The 15,742-nt window shown below is 36.9% G+C and overlaps 1 protein-coding gene and 1 non-coding gene across 2 annotated transcripts in view; both read right to left on the bottom strand.

The window, feature by feature from the left end:
- Window positions 1–15,742, bottom strand: part of LOC126298468 (dedicator of cytokinesis protein 7) — a 241,019-nt gene that overhangs the window by 102,688 nt on the left and 122,589 nt on the right. Inside the window, exons 17-21 of the mRNA XM_049989801.1 lie at window positions 15,253–15,437; window positions 15,045–15,142; window positions 13,232–13,361; window positions 9,184–9,352; window positions 7,437–7,595 (exon numbers count right to left, since the gene is read on the bottom strand). Of these exons, the coding sequence (XP_049845758.1) occupies window positions 7,437–7,595; window positions 9,184–9,352; window positions 13,232–13,361; window positions 15,045–15,142; window positions 15,253–15,437 (741 nt within the window). The remainder of the gene's footprint in view (window positions 1–7,436; window positions 7,596–9,183; window positions 9,353–13,231; window positions 13,362–15,044; window positions 15,143–15,252; window positions 15,438–15,742) is intronic.
- Window positions 13,960–14,062, bottom strand: LOC126300061 (U6 spliceosomal RNA). The gene has a single exon (XR_007552874.1). It is a non-coding gene; the product is annotated as a U6 spliceosomal RNA (small nuclear RNA).

Genomic DNA, 15,742 nt, shown 5'->3' with positions numbered 1-15,742 from the left:
GCACATTAATACCAAACATTAAGGTAAAAATCTGTAAGTTCTATGACACAACAAATAGCTAAAAGACATAGGTCGAAGTGTATTCCATGACAAAAATTTAACAAAAGTTTTGATTACATCCACCACATCAAATTAAAGTTAAAACTGAAGCATTCTATGATCACAGCCACTATCTTCACCACATGACAAAATCAAACTGCCAATAAATAGACATCTGCATATTGGCAAAGACCCTTACTATCATTGTTAGACTTTTGACAACAGCCCATTGAAATAGTTTCCAAAATGTTTTTTAATAATGCTACAAAATGACAGACAGGACCTGAGCCTCTCAGTTTTATGAGATTGTACATGCTGCCTTATTGTAACTATTGTATAATTGACTAAAAAATTTATAACATCAATCAGTTTACAGAACATCATGAGATGCATGTTATTCAAGTTGTAAGATTTGCATTCTGTTTCCAATGGCTACATGAAACATTTAGTATGCTATGGCCCGAGTATGACTGATAGAAATGATGATTAAACATTAGTATTTATCTACTGAGAGTTGATGATACCTATCATTTTGTAGTTTTTAGCCTAAAATGATTGTTTCAATATTTTTTATGATTTTTTTTCCAGTTAAAATCACAACACTGTCATTGTAAGGAAAGATTACCGCAAGGTGCTCGATACAGTTCCCCACAGTCATTTAATTAACAATGTAAGAGCATATGGACTATCAGACCAATTGTGTGTTTGGTCTGAAGAGTTCCTAGATAACAGAATGCAGCATGTCATTCTCAATGGAGAGAAGTCATCCGAAGTAAGAGTGATTTCAGGTGTGCCACAGGGGAGTGTCATAGGACCGTTGCTATTCACAATATACATAAATGACCTCGTGGATGACATCGGAAGTTCACTGAGGCTTTTTGCAGATGATGCTGTAGTGTATCGAGAGGTTGTAACAATGGAAAATTGTACTGAAATGCAGGAGGATCTGCAGCGAATTGACACATGGTGCAGGGATTGGAAATTCAATCTCAATATAGACAAGTGTAATGTGCTGCGAATACATAGAAAGATAGATCCCTTATCATTTAGCTACAAAATAGCAGGTTCGCAACTGGAAGCAGTTAATTCCATAAATTATCTGGGAGTACGCATTAGGAGTGATTTAAAATGGAATGATCATATAAAGTTGATCGTCGGTAAAGCAGATGCCAGACTGAGATTCATTGGAAGAAACCTAAGGAAATGCAATCTGAAAACAAAGGAAGTAGGTTACAGTACGCTTGTTCGCCCACTGCTTGAATACTGCTCAACAGTGTGTGATCCGTACCAGATAGGGTTGATAGAAGAGATAGAGAAGATCCAACGGAGAACAGTGCGCTTCGTTACAGGATCATTTAGTAATCATGAAAATGTTACGGAGATGATAGATAAACTCCAGTGGAAGACTCTGCAGGAGAGACGCTCAGTAGCTCGGTACGGGCTTTTGTTAAAGTTTCGAGAACATACCTTCACCGAAGAGTCAAGAAGTATATTGCTCCCTCCTACGTATATCTCACGAAGAGACCATGAGGATAAAATCAGAGAGATTAGAGCCCACACAGAAGCATACCAACAATCTTTCTTTCCACAAACAATACGAGACTGGAATAGAAGGGAGAACCGATAGAGGTACTCAAAGTACCCTCCGCCACACACCGTCAGGTGGCTTGCGGAGTATGGATGTAGATGTAGATTTTGATATGAACATTTCACTGATTATGATAATGAACTGATAAACTCCTTACATTGAATAAACATTCCAATTTACAAACCTCAATGGCAGCACTGATAAAAAAAAGAGGTACTTAAAGTAAATAAAGACTGTGGAATCTATTACTGGACACACAATTTTGGTAAAATAAATTTACACTCTGATTAATCTTACTTTGCTGTTGATAGACATCAATGTCAGGGGGCAGTGTTGCCAATGTGCAGCCAGTTATGCTTCACAAGGTATTGCACATACAACAGTCGTCACAGGGAGCATGTCACACTTAAGAAAGCACTACAACTGGATGGCACTGGCCCCTACTTTTCAACTGGCCAAAATGTCAGTGCCAAATAATAATAAGAATGTGATAAAATATGTTGCTTTAAACAAAACCATTAGGGAATATCTCTGGGAGAATGTGTGAACAACCAAAAATAATAAGTATATAAAGAAAACAAAACGTAAGCTCACATTGGGTGGACGACACCACACTACTTCAATTAAATGTGAAATGATACAATAACCAACAACAAAGAGAAAATATGTGTGCAATCCAAAGCTTCTTGAAATGTTTGTATATTTCAAAAGACAAACCAAAAACACAGGTAGTCAATAATGAACATAACAGCATCCCAAAAAATGCCAAATGAAGTACACAAAGCCATTCCGGGTATGAAGAAAGGATGGATGCCAGGAGACGATGTTATTTCAGTAGAAATGATTAAATCTGGCAGAAAAGTACTACAAAAAGAACTTACAAAATTATTTAGAAAATGAATGCAAAGTAAGACAATTTCCAACAATGTTGTACATTTTCTGCTTTACAAGAGAGGTAACAGACAAGACAAAAAAAGACTATAAATTAATTAGCTTCCTACCTGTGATGAGCAAGATCTCCACTAATTCAATTATCTGTCTCACAGAAGAGGGAACATCAGATTTTTAAGAAGCAAAAGAGCAAGTTGGCTTTTTAAGTCAGCAACCCAAAATGGGCAATTTGAAACCCAAGAGCCAATTACAGAATGAAGCAGCGCGTACCTATTACCACTTTGCCAAATTTTGGAAAGGTTTTTGAGACATTTTAAACAAAATCTGCCCTAATAACTGTTATGAAACAAGGTAATGAATCAACCTATATTAGTATACTGAAGAAATATATACATTACAATACAGCTGTGTAGACCAGTAATGGCTTGAACTCAAAGAAATAGTATTCACAGCAATTGAGAGATTTATATCAAATAAATTATCACACAATGGAAGTGATCCCCCTTGGTACACAAAACACATCCAAACACTGTTGCAGAAATAACGAAATAGAGCATGCCAAACTTAAATCAAAGCAAAGTCTCTACGATTGGCAATCTTTTACAGAAGCTTGAAATTTGGCTTGGATTTCAATGCAAGATGCTTATATAGGGTGTATAAATGATCAAGGAAAAAAAATTCCCGAATTTTTCCCGGATATCCCAGTTAAAAAATACACTTTCTCGCGGATGAAACACACTTTTTCCTTGTTATTAAGTGAAGGTATATTTTCCCTCAGAACTGTAAAACTTATCAATCCTTTGAATGGTTTTGGTTTTATACATGGGTGTAGAATTTCATCAATCCTTTGAATGGTTATGGTTTTATACATGGGTGTAGAATTTCCCGGCACTTTAGAAAATGAAACTCAGGGAAGAAAACTCCTTTTGGAAAGATTTTTGGTGTGCAGCAACATGCACGCTGCATATTTTCGAATTACAAAAGTGTAAATTCGAATTCCACTAAACACAGCAGGTTACTTTCCGAACCATTGTACTCGACATTGTGATTCGCTTTTGTAAGCCAGTCATAGCTCATGTCACATGATATTGCCAGTCGATGACAGCAGATATTCAGACCACAGGACACGTGATGTAGTCAGCTAATAGCAACATCACTGTTAAGTAGCACAGATACACAAAGAGGAAAAGTTAATGTTTTAAATTAATATACACAGTGTTGCTACAAGAAAAGCAAAGCTTTCACATGTAACATTGGTCTCTATGGTTAATTAGCTGCAACAGAAGCTAAGCTTTCACATACATCACACAAATGTGCCACTAAAATTTTTAGCCGTGTCCAGTGACTTGCCCTCCAAGTTTCCCACAAATAAATTAGCTACAGCAGAGGAGAGAGAGCTTCCCATAGCAGTACACCAATTTGCTCATAATAACGACATGAATGATCTTCTGGGCTTGAAATACTTCCAAGTGGCTCTTCATCAAACACTTTGTGATTTAAGAAATTCATTGGACATTCTCGCACATAGTTCAAATTGCGTAAAAGGAAATTTACTTTGAAAGTAACGCTTTTCAAACCACCATTCGTAATATTTTCCCGCAACCTGTTAGAAATAGGCTCGTTTCAGTAGTTGTCAGAGAGCGCCAGATAACAGGTGCCACTGCTCTTCGGCAGCTGCTATGATGCAGGAAACCCGTATGTTCGTAAATGTAAAACATCAGAAGATCTTACATTATGTCATAAAAGAAAAAAAGACATCACAGGCTACTCCAAGAGTATCGGAATTTTGTGAAGCATACTAAAATGGCACATTTAAAGTGCATACTTAAAGAGCACATTCATATGCCCAGATGCCCAATCAAGTAGGCCTCAGCCTGATATTAAGCTTTGCAGTTGGGTTTCAAGATGTAAATTTTCTTGGAGTACCAGTACTGTATTAACTCATTTTGAGTCTTTATTACAGCACAATGCCATACGTGCTTGAAGATGAAAACATGCATTTGAAATGCAGCGAGCAGTTGAAATTAGCCAATAGTGTGGAACTAAACACTTTGTTTCAAACACATTGCCTGCCTCAGCGTAAAAGATTAATAAAAACCAAATTTCTTTAGCAAACCAACAAAAATAACTTCATTGTTCTACAAGGCCATTAATGCAAGGCTGTCAGAGAAGTGGAAATAAAATAAAATCTGAAACTAACAATGTATATTAGTCTTCCATAATTATGTGAATGTATTTTAATTAACTTGATAGCTCCCAGCCACAGAAATCCATTTTGTTTTCATTTGGAGTGAGAGCAGTAAACTAGGAGGAAACAGCAAAATCACTAAATGTAAACACGGGTCACTTGGAGACTACACACTTCCCCACTATAATTCAGACTGCTCTGCACAACAGCCTCAGATCTACAATATTTCCCAACCAGCCCCCCCCTCCACCCTCCCTCATAGTTCTGGACCCGCTGCACATGCGTGAATCTGGCAGCTTGGACGCAGCAGTAAAATTTTTCCCTGTAGCATCTAGCTGCTTGCTGCGACTGCTTACACAGCCAACAGCCACATTTCTGTAGCCAGAATCAGGAGAAGGTACTACTCATATGCAACTCAACTGTGCATGTGCATGAGCCCGCTCACTACTGCTAAAATGAATCTAACATAAACAGTTATGACATCATGCTCATAGGAGGCAATTTGTTGTTATTAAGCATGGCAGAGGCTTCCTAAGGCCTCTGACACATTTTGCTGTTGGCAAACCCTTGTATGAGCACTGTGTTTAGTAGTTGTATATGGCAAATTTCCTCTGCAATTTATGGTTTATTTTCATTTTGTTTTCTCGTTCACATTTTATTGTTGCAGTGTTATTCTGCAGTAGCGGGATACAGAGATATTCTCTGTTAGAGTATCGATTCTTACCAATCAAAATTACAAAAATTTGACTGAAAACTAAAACAAAGAAAAATTCCTGGAATTCTAAAAAATTCCTGGGATTTTCCTGGTTTTCTCCCAGATGAAAAAATTCCCAGGTTTTTCCTGGATCTCCCGGGTCGTATACACCCTGTTATGATAGCTTTCATAGTGAAACATTGTCTTGAAACCTGGCAGAAAATCCAAAGGGATTCTGGTCATATCTAAAATATACTAGTGACACGACACAGTCAATGCCTTCTCTGGGCAATAGCAATGGAAATACTATCGATGACAGTGCTGCCAAAGCAGAGTTATGAACACAATGTTCCTAAATCCTTTCACCAATGAAAATGAAGTAAATATATCAGAATTCGAATCAAGAACAGCTGCCAACGTAACTTAGAAGTAGATATCCTCAAAGTAGTGAAGCAACCTAAGTCACTTAATAAAACCAAGTCCTCTGTTCCAGACCATATACCAACAGGGTTCTTTTCAGAGTATGCGGATGTAATAGCTACATACTTAACACTTGTATAAAACCACTCACTCAATGAGAGATCCATACCCAAAGGTTTCCAGAAAGCTTTTGATACTATAACTAACAAGTGGCTTGTAGCCAAATTGTGTGCTTATGGAATATTGTCTCAATTATGTGACTGGATTTGTGATTTCCTGTCAGAGAGGTCACAGTTTGTAGTAACTGACAGGAAGTCAATGAGTAAAACGGAAGTGATTTCTGGCGTTTGCCAACATAGAGTTATAGGCCCTCTGCTGTTCATTATCTATATAAATGATTTAGGAGACAACCTGAGCAGCTTTCTTAGGTTGTTTTCATATGATGCTGTCATTTACTGTCTAGAAAGTCATCAGAAGATCAAAACAAATTGCAAAATGATTTAGAAAAGATATCTGTATGGTGCAGAAATTTGCAGTTGACCCTAAATAATGGAAAATGAGAGGTCATCCACATGAGTGCTACAATGAATCTGTTGAACTTTGGTTACATGGTAACTCAGACAAATCTAAAAGTCTTTAATCCAGCTAAATGCCTAGAAATTACAATCATGAACAACTTAAATTGTAAAGAACAGATAGAAAATGTTGTGAGGACGGCGAATCAAAGACTGCATTTTATTGGCAGAACACTTAGAAGATGAAACAGATGTACTGAAGATACTGCCCACACTAAGCTTGTCCGTCCTCTTTTGGAGTACTGCTGCACAGTCTGGGACCACTATCAGATAGGATTAATGGAGAACATTGAAAAGTTCAAATAAGCACATTTTGTATTATCAAGAAATAGGGGAGACAATATCCCTGACATGATACAGTATTTGGTGTGGAGATCATTAAAATAAAGGCAATTGCACCAGGATCTTCTCACGGTATTTCGATCACTAACTTTCTACTCCAAATGTAGAAATATTCTCCTGACTCCAACCTACATTGGGAGAGACGAGCATCATAATAAAATAACGGAAATCAGAACTCACACTGAACGATACAGGTGTTCGTTTTTTCCATGCACTGTTCAAGATCGGAATAAGAGAGAAATTTTGTAAAGGTGGTTCAATGAACCATCTGCCAGGCACTTAACTGTGATTTGCTGAGTATCCATGTGGATGCAGATGTATTATTTATGGGGCACAGATTTTTTTAATTTATTTATTTTATCATTTCTGAAGCCTTCTGGTAGTGAGCAATCAGAATTATGGTAACTAATGGTTATTGTCTCACAGTGGACATCTATAAAGGCAACAGAATTTGATATTTTTACCAGAACAAATATTATACCTTGAAGAATCACAGGTTTCATCTACATGTAATGCTATACTATACTCCATAACAGCTAAACAAGCATAGGAAACGTGATATGCAACCTGCCAATGTGGCATAAAATCAGTAGGCTTTCACCAGGCTGTGAACTACATGACATTTATGTATTTATAACTAAACACAATATGAAATGAAAGAAAATAAAATAAGGAAACTGCATACATGTAAGAATATACCTTCAAATTAATCAAGCAAGCTGCATCAGACAGAGATGAAATTTTTGAAGACATCTGCTTACAATAGTTCTTTATAAGAGTAAACACGAAACCTCGATCCATTATAGAAAGTAAATCAAAGAGGAAAAATGCTAAGCTTGCATTCAGGTTCTGCGACGCCTGTAAAAAGAGAAACAAAAATGTTATCAGCAAAGGTAAAAAATATCCTACAACAATAGCTAGACTCCATAATTTCTTAAGTTAGGCTAATACTTAACTGTGCATCAATAGAGGATCATAATTTACTGATAGCTATCCAGTTATTCAGTAACAATCAATTTAGTAGAATTTATGGAATATTTCTCCAGTTCTTGGAGAAACGTAGTGTCTCATATGGATAAACTGGTGAATGTTTTGAACACACTGAACAGGGGGATAAATCTATGGAATGTGTATGTAGAACAGTTATAACAAGCTCATTATCTAATGGTGAGAGAAATAATAACTGGCTGCTGCTACTTTAATAAGAGTGAGTAGTAGAACTGTGTTTGGTCATTAAGACTTCTGGATCATTAATATGTGTATTCAAGTTATTAATTCAGTATGACTGAAGATAATCACTCAATACAATCTAAAAGCAAAATATTCCATATGAATACCCAATCTCTCACCATTAATGCTTCTACAACACAATTTGGCAGTCAAAGACAAAGGACAAGCTCAACAATAAAAAATGTCAAATAGCCCAAAGGCTAATTAGGAAAAAGTACTTACTACAACTGTGAATAATATGATGAGGGCAATTCTGCCCTCTTCATATAAGTGCTACTCTGGAATTTCAGCAGAAGAAAGAGCCAAGAATGCCTTTAAGAAACAAATCTAATTTCAGAAGGGGAAGTATTGTTCAGAGCACATAACAGAGGGACTGGAAGAAAGGAATGTGGTATCTACATAAAGAATTAAAGTCATAATAGGAAACATTCAGATTCCACAAAATGACCAACTGTATTACGATTGTGAACAGAAGTAAACTCACCCAATTGCACTCAAAGGTATCTTAAGTATCAGACAACACACAAAATTACTGTATATTTTACAATTTTACAGCAAGTAAGAGCCCAGAACTAGTTTTGGAGGCACCCACAAAATACAAACTGCACTGGACATGTAAGTAATGTTTAAATGAACAAGAGAGAAGATTACATCTACTGCTAAACAACATTAAGTAAATCTAAGAATGTGCACTCTAATCTTATGATTGCTAAATCACATTACCAGTTGTTTTGTGACTTATTTTGTAAATAATCAATTAATGTTCAAGAGTGCTAGTTTTGTAAATACACTGAGCGTTGCAGAATTGTAACGATTGGTATCTGAGTAAGCCTGCTTAGAATGCAGCAGAGTCATATAACAGCAATCTGTTCATATGTGGCAGTCATGGAAACGAACTTTGTGTGCATCTGAATGACCATAGGTGCAAGCAGAACTAATGAAAATAGTTATATCAGGGCCAGAAATCTCTCAGTCACTTTTAGCAATACAATAAATGGAAGTGTGTCACAACAGCACAGACCATTCTAGTTTTTATGTAACAAGAAATAATGCGTCAATTGTTCAAGTTATAAACTTATTTTTAACAGCAATTCAACTGTATTAAAATACAAAATTCATAACTCTTCTAGTTATCAGTTGGAAAATGAAGAGGTGTGTACACCAAACTGAATACTGAAAGAAAGCTGATAAAAACAATCTGTCAAGTAGTGCTTACCTTTCCATCTCTGTTGCTGTGGGAAATTATATCAGAAGTGATAGTGGATACTAAGGTGGATATATCATCTGTGAACTGTTCTGAAAATCTGATTTTTCGTGGAGTATTTAAGCTTCGAGATGTTGCCAAGTATTCTGCCATGCTCCTTGCTATCAATTCAGAGAAAAACCTACAAATATACACAAAATTAAAAATTATTAATAGTTGGAAAAATAGAAAGTTTATTAATGTAAAACCTTATAGAGAAAATACATTTACTACCTTCACTGAAGTGGACTCAATTTATGTACATGCTCAACATACTCTGAATTGTGTGGAAAAGAAATCCTTTTACAGATTTCCAGAGATGATACAAGTGCAACAAAGCCAACTAATTTGTACAAGAAAGCATGAGACATGAATGCTAGTGATTTTTATAGGGGGTCTTAGATCTTGGAATTTGGTGGCACCTTCTCACTAGAGTTGATACCAGTAAGTTAACTTTCCACTGAGTCATGTGGAAAATGTGATTTATTCCAATTAGTTTTTCCACAGTGTGTATGTGATTTTACAGATATTGGGGTATTGAGTCCCTTGAATCTCAAATAATTCTTACACAAATAAGACCATACAAGAAAAATACAACTGATTCTCTTAGCTAAAACATGTAACCACATCTTGATACATTAAGCAGTAACTGTTGAAACAAAAACCTACCACATGCTGTGGTCTACATAATTTCTGAGAGCCTCACTCTCACTTATCAAATCCACAAGGCAAAATAAGCACAAAAAGAATATTTTAACAAAGCAAAATAAATGAACTACTCCAGTGGAGAAACATCTTCAACTATTGTTAAAGAACAGTAGACTGTAGGCAATGACACAAACCAATTCTTGAATAGTCCCCTCCACACTACAATTCTTGAATAGTCCCCTTCACACTACAATTCTTGAATAGTCCCCTTCGCACTACACTTCTCAGCTCTTCCAAAGTGGCATTCCACAATCCATCAAGCCTATGTAATATCCTTAGTTGTTCCTTTGCTTATCCTGTTTCCAGTCCCAGTCACTTTGGCCATATGCCTGTGGAACAGCCACGCACAGGCTCTGTTCCATAAACCACATCTTCACCTATTCCAGTCCTTGTTGGTGAAAAATGTTAAGCCATCAAAGCCAGGGTTATCTGTGAAAGCAGCTCTATTATCTATTAGTTTCAGAAAAATTATTGACACACCCCTACTAGCCACCATGATAAGCTGCCACAGGCAAATTGCAACCAAGGGTCAACTGGGCAAAACAGTTGTGGAACAAACTCCTTATCCTAAAGCATTTGCTTTTAACAGATACCTCGCAACTCATTCCCTTAGGACTTCGATGTTTAGTATCCCTGCCCGTGGAAATCATGATGGAAGCAGACAAGCTGGCCTGGGTAGTGCCGCAGAATAGTGTGGGAATGTGCCGTGGAAGGTACACATGGCGCACAGTATGGGCAGACCCACTGCCAGAGGTCTTTACCTGTGGGTAGCAGTAAGCCAAGAGTTCAACTACTTCGGACCTCACCTTGTGCATCATGCCAACTGTTATTGCCAAGTGTGCACTTGACAGCTGCCCACAGAGCAGCATACTGAGTTACCCTGAGTGATATGTCTCTGAGGGTTTGGACTTTTTGCTTCCTGTAGAGTGACTCACTTGGCAAGTATTTGTCTCCTCTGATGGGTTTCTGTTCCCTGGTCATTATCTAGTGACCATCAGACTGTGAAGTACCTGCACTGACAGTGCAGTGTAGTTATGTTGCCACGTTGTGACATACCTGATCATATATCTGCTTGTATTCCTTGGTGGCATCAATCATGGTGAAAAATTGGCTGTAAATATGGGTGCTTACAGCACTATCTACAGCCAATAATGCGGTCAACAAACACACACATTTGACTTCATACGTTTTACTTCCATGAATGTCAGAACCCCCACTGAATTTCTTATGGCCTGTCCATGTTTTTATGTAATTCAGTCTCATTTACTGGGTATGCACATACTGCGCCTTCTAATTATATGACAACTGTCACCATGTAATATAATCTAAGTAACCAAAGACAGTCTTGCTCGAATGAACAATATGTTGGCACTTTCATATTAAAGTTAATCAGCAATCATTGTTAATTGTCCAACTTATTATCCATCTTCTTATTCACAACACATCACTGCACCATTACATTATCACAGTTCAGATTGACATGGGTTCCACACTTGGAATTTTGGAACAGACTGACTTAAAATGGCTCCAGGCCCAGTACTTACATGGATTTGCACAAATGGCTACTAAAGTTTCACACTATTAAATAGGTAATTTTGATAATTCACAATTATAATTTTATTTATCAAATTAATTGAATAGTGCAGAAAAATTGGTTTTGGTTTGACCTTTACATTACAATAAAAATTTTGACTGAAATAAGCCTTCTTGATGATGAAACTGCAAAAACAGCTAAATAAACAATACCATATATAAAAGTGTTAATTACCCAGAAAACAATTCAGTGCTGATGTTCCTACCTTGTTTTGGAAATAAGATACATGAATACATTGTGGATTTCTAGGGGTTATCTTCCTAAATTTATCAGTAATGTAGTAATTATATATGTTTACATGTTGACAATATGACTGTAATAGGAAATAATTACCGTTAGTTGACTGAACTAAGCTATAGCAAAACTAGTTACATGAAATGGTTCAAATTAATTAGGAAATCATTCTGAAAAATGTGATTTAGCGAATTTGGACCTGGTCTTAAACTCAGAATTACAAAATGACAGCTGTATCTTATGGCACATCTCTCACTAACACTAATGATTTTTTAAAAGAGAAAATATTCATTTAAGGAGGCAAATGACAAAACAAAATGAGAATGGGTCCCTAGTTTCTATGCTACAATGTCAGTGCAGATAATAAACCATGTAAACCAGATTTTCTGAAATGAGCAAGTTTGAACTGTCCCTTTAGCATAACCCTTGTTTTTGCAATCCACTGACAATAATCTCTGCTATTCCCAAGCCTCCACCTGCCTCTAAGCCCACATCGGTTCCCATCCGCTCTGTCCTCTAGTCTCTAAGCTAGCTTTGCACTACCCATGGTACATATTCCAGCCTTGTTCATCCATATTTTCCTTTTTATTTTCTCTGAATCCAACACCTTCTCTTTATACGAGTTTCTCATCAATTCTGAACCCTGACTCGAATTTTCCTCTACAGGTGCCTACGGTGTCCTCAAGGACGTTTCCATATTTTGCAAAACCATTGACAATTCTTTGTTCTTCCTCTCTCTCCCCACCCCACACATTTTTTATGCCCGCACCGCCAATATCAGCTGATCAATTAAGACTGCTAATTATTCTAATCAGCTACATGGCTGGGAATGTCTGCCTGTCTTTCTGTCTATGAACCTGTCTGCTGCTCGGTGTTTCTTCTATTTGATACATACCAGACTTTGTCCTCATGTGGATACGAGTAAGTATGTAAATATCAAGCAAAGCTTTGAAGCAGACAGTTACTTCTTACTGAGAAAATTGTATTAACACAGCTTGACTTGTACAAATAATCAGTGCAAACATTGTTACATTCATGAGTATTATTAAAAAGTGATTAGTGATAGCAGCTCAAACTTCATGACACAAAGATAATTATGTTAAGGCTCCAAAACAGTTCTCTCATTTGTGCTAGAAACTAGCCCCTAAGTATTAAGTTTCTAAGAAAGAAATCTGAAATGACACAGGAAAATTAGTTTCTTGAGTAACTTGCAGTTATCTGTAACATTTACTTGGCAGTGCACTGTTTTACAAACACACATACCACGTCATATGTCTGAACATACTGAAATTATAGTAACCACTTACAGTAATAAATAATACAAAGTGATAATAACAAAAACTGGAAAATTAAAAAAAAAGTTCAAACAAAGAATTTCTTGACTAAATAAATTTGTAAAGAGATGAAACTTCAACCATACAGTATACAACTATCACACATTGTCTCCTGTTGCAATGGAGAAAAAACAAATATACTGCTACATACCATGAATTTGTCATTGCAAGTTCTCTAGCTATTCCACTAGACATCACCCACTGCAGTGCCAGTTCTTCATGAAGCAATTTACGTGGCTGATGAACATTGGAAATATATGCAAAATTCTCTTGACCTGGGCCTAGAAAAAGCATAAATGTGTGGCAGAATACAAACAATCGTAAGATTTATGTATAGGAATTACAAACAGTAGGTTTAGATTCAAAATAAACAGTTATCACACAGCCATAGATCACCATTACCAGTGCAGTATGTGTGCACATTCCAAATACTATAATGCTTCTTACTGCTGAAATCACAGAGAAAATTCTTATAACTGCCAGTTTTCTGCACTATATTTGTACCAATATTGGCTTTAGTGTCATTATTCAGTAGATAATATTGTCTCTTATACAACAGTATGTGTTTTGTTGACACTGTGACAACCATAATTTATTTAGGCAAGAAACTGTTCAGTAAACATGCACAGACACATCAGTATCTGTAAATGAAATATCAATGCAGATAGGTAGCACACCACAGAAGAAATATACTTTCCATATTCTTTAGGTCATATTGGGTTTCCTGCAGGCTTCCTTTTCTATTATATCTGGTCAGACATTTCCCTCAAATCCATACATACAATGGTACTCAGGAGAATGATACAACTTCAGCTTCCGTTGCAGTACAAAGAGGGAATCACCCATTTTCTCTGCTGGTTGATTTTAGGGCATAGTGAGAAACGTGCAGAAAGCTTCAGGTTTTCACACATTATCCTCATGCAAGGGCCAAGCTAATCATCTCTGTACAATTACCACTTTATTAAATGTACTACCAAAGCATTAGGTGTTGCGCCCCTATCAACAAAGTTCCTCTGCTAAGTGTCATGCCATTAGCATCAATAATAAGTTGGCTATTCAGAAAGTAAGATCGAATCGGTCATGAAATGCAAGCAGTGAAAATCCAAAGAAGCTTTGCACAGATATGTTGGGCTGTGTCTCTAGTATGCCTTTCAAACACGTCACAACACTCTTTTCAGTTCTCAGCACAGAGTGAGTACTTAAAGATGCTTAGAAGAATAGTGTCTCCTGCCAAGAAAGGGTGCCCACTGGAAGGTTTCATCCGATTTCATGCAAGCGCACACAATGTACCTGCCATGCATTGAATACCACGGTAATTTACTAATGGTCCTTTTGGAAGTGATATACCTTGCCTTTTCTGACTTTCATAATGAATGACCCAGCAAATTATAGTGCGTCAAACAGTGTAACACAGTCTCACACAGTCTCCGAACCATGGTGCAGCTCAGCATTTTTCATACACACAAATGACTGACAGATGTGAAGTGTCAACAAGTGTCTGAGAAAATTCTAGAACCTCCTGGGGACTGAACACTGGACCTTTGGATTTGTAGTGTCACATCTACTCACTGAGATACCAAGCCAAGGTGACAGATGACTCAGCACCTCAACTATTTGGTGAGCTGTTACACCTACAGGTTGACCTGCAGCTCTGGCAGCCAGGACAGTGTAGCCACACAGGTGTGTGTGTGCTCTATAGCTCTGAAGGAAGATTCATCTGAAAGCTACCACAGCACTGAGTCCTGTTTATGAGCATATCGATGACTCAGCACCAGAAATATTCAGTGAGTTGTTACCTTTGCTTCTCAAATTATTTATAGTCCATCAAGTATTCTCCAACCATACAAATGTGCTTATTTGTTACTACAATGGACTTAATTCTATAAATGTGGAAATGATTGTTTCACATAGCAAAGCTTAATGTGTCTCACATTTCATAAAACCTTAATTTAGTAAATACATACCACTCCTCATACTTGATGTTCGATCAAGTCCCCTGGCTAATGAATTTACCTCATCATCACCAGTAAGAGATGCATACATATCAGGATTGCTACTGCTCCTACAGGAAAAAACCATTTACAATGATATACAATAAATTCTACCATAAAAGACCACAAACTTATTGAAAGTAATAATTAATACCACAGATCCAATGATAATTAAATATACCTTAAATGTCTGCTTCTGAGTGGAGGGACTGTAAACTGGTGTGATGTGTTCTCAGGACTCTGAGGAGGGCAAACATTGTTCTCCGCATACATATCTGCACAGTGTGGCAACATACACTGGTAACTGATATATGTGGTAAGTAAACTATGTCGCCCACCAGGTCCACAATGGCCCTCCTGCAGAACCTAAAAAAGCAAAGCTCAATTTCAAAAACAAACTGAAGAATTACAGTCAGAGCAATATTCATTCAGTGTGCTCCAGGCTTAACAACATTGCTTCAGAGCATACGCACAAGCACAAAATTTTTACATAAAATAGATGCAAACAATGAAAGTTGATTTTAGTTATGTATTACACTTTTTTTAACTGTATGTATCATTGTAAGAGAATGAACGCACAAAACAAGTGCAGATTTGAGAATGATAAGGTGGTGATGTGCAACTGGGAGACAGGCAGGAGTATACTGAATTTGTTGAGAACAAGTAGCTCG

The sequence above is a fragment of the Schistocerca gregaria genome, chromosome X, assembly GCF_023897955.1.
Source record: "Schistocerca gregaria isolate iqSchGreg1 chromosome X, iqSchGreg1.2, whole genome shotgun sequence".
Classification (NCBI taxonomy): Eukaryota; Metazoa; Arthropoda; class Insecta; order Orthoptera; family Acrididae; genus Schistocerca; species Schistocerca gregaria.
This window is presented reverse-complemented; position numbering and strand designations above follow the sequence as displayed.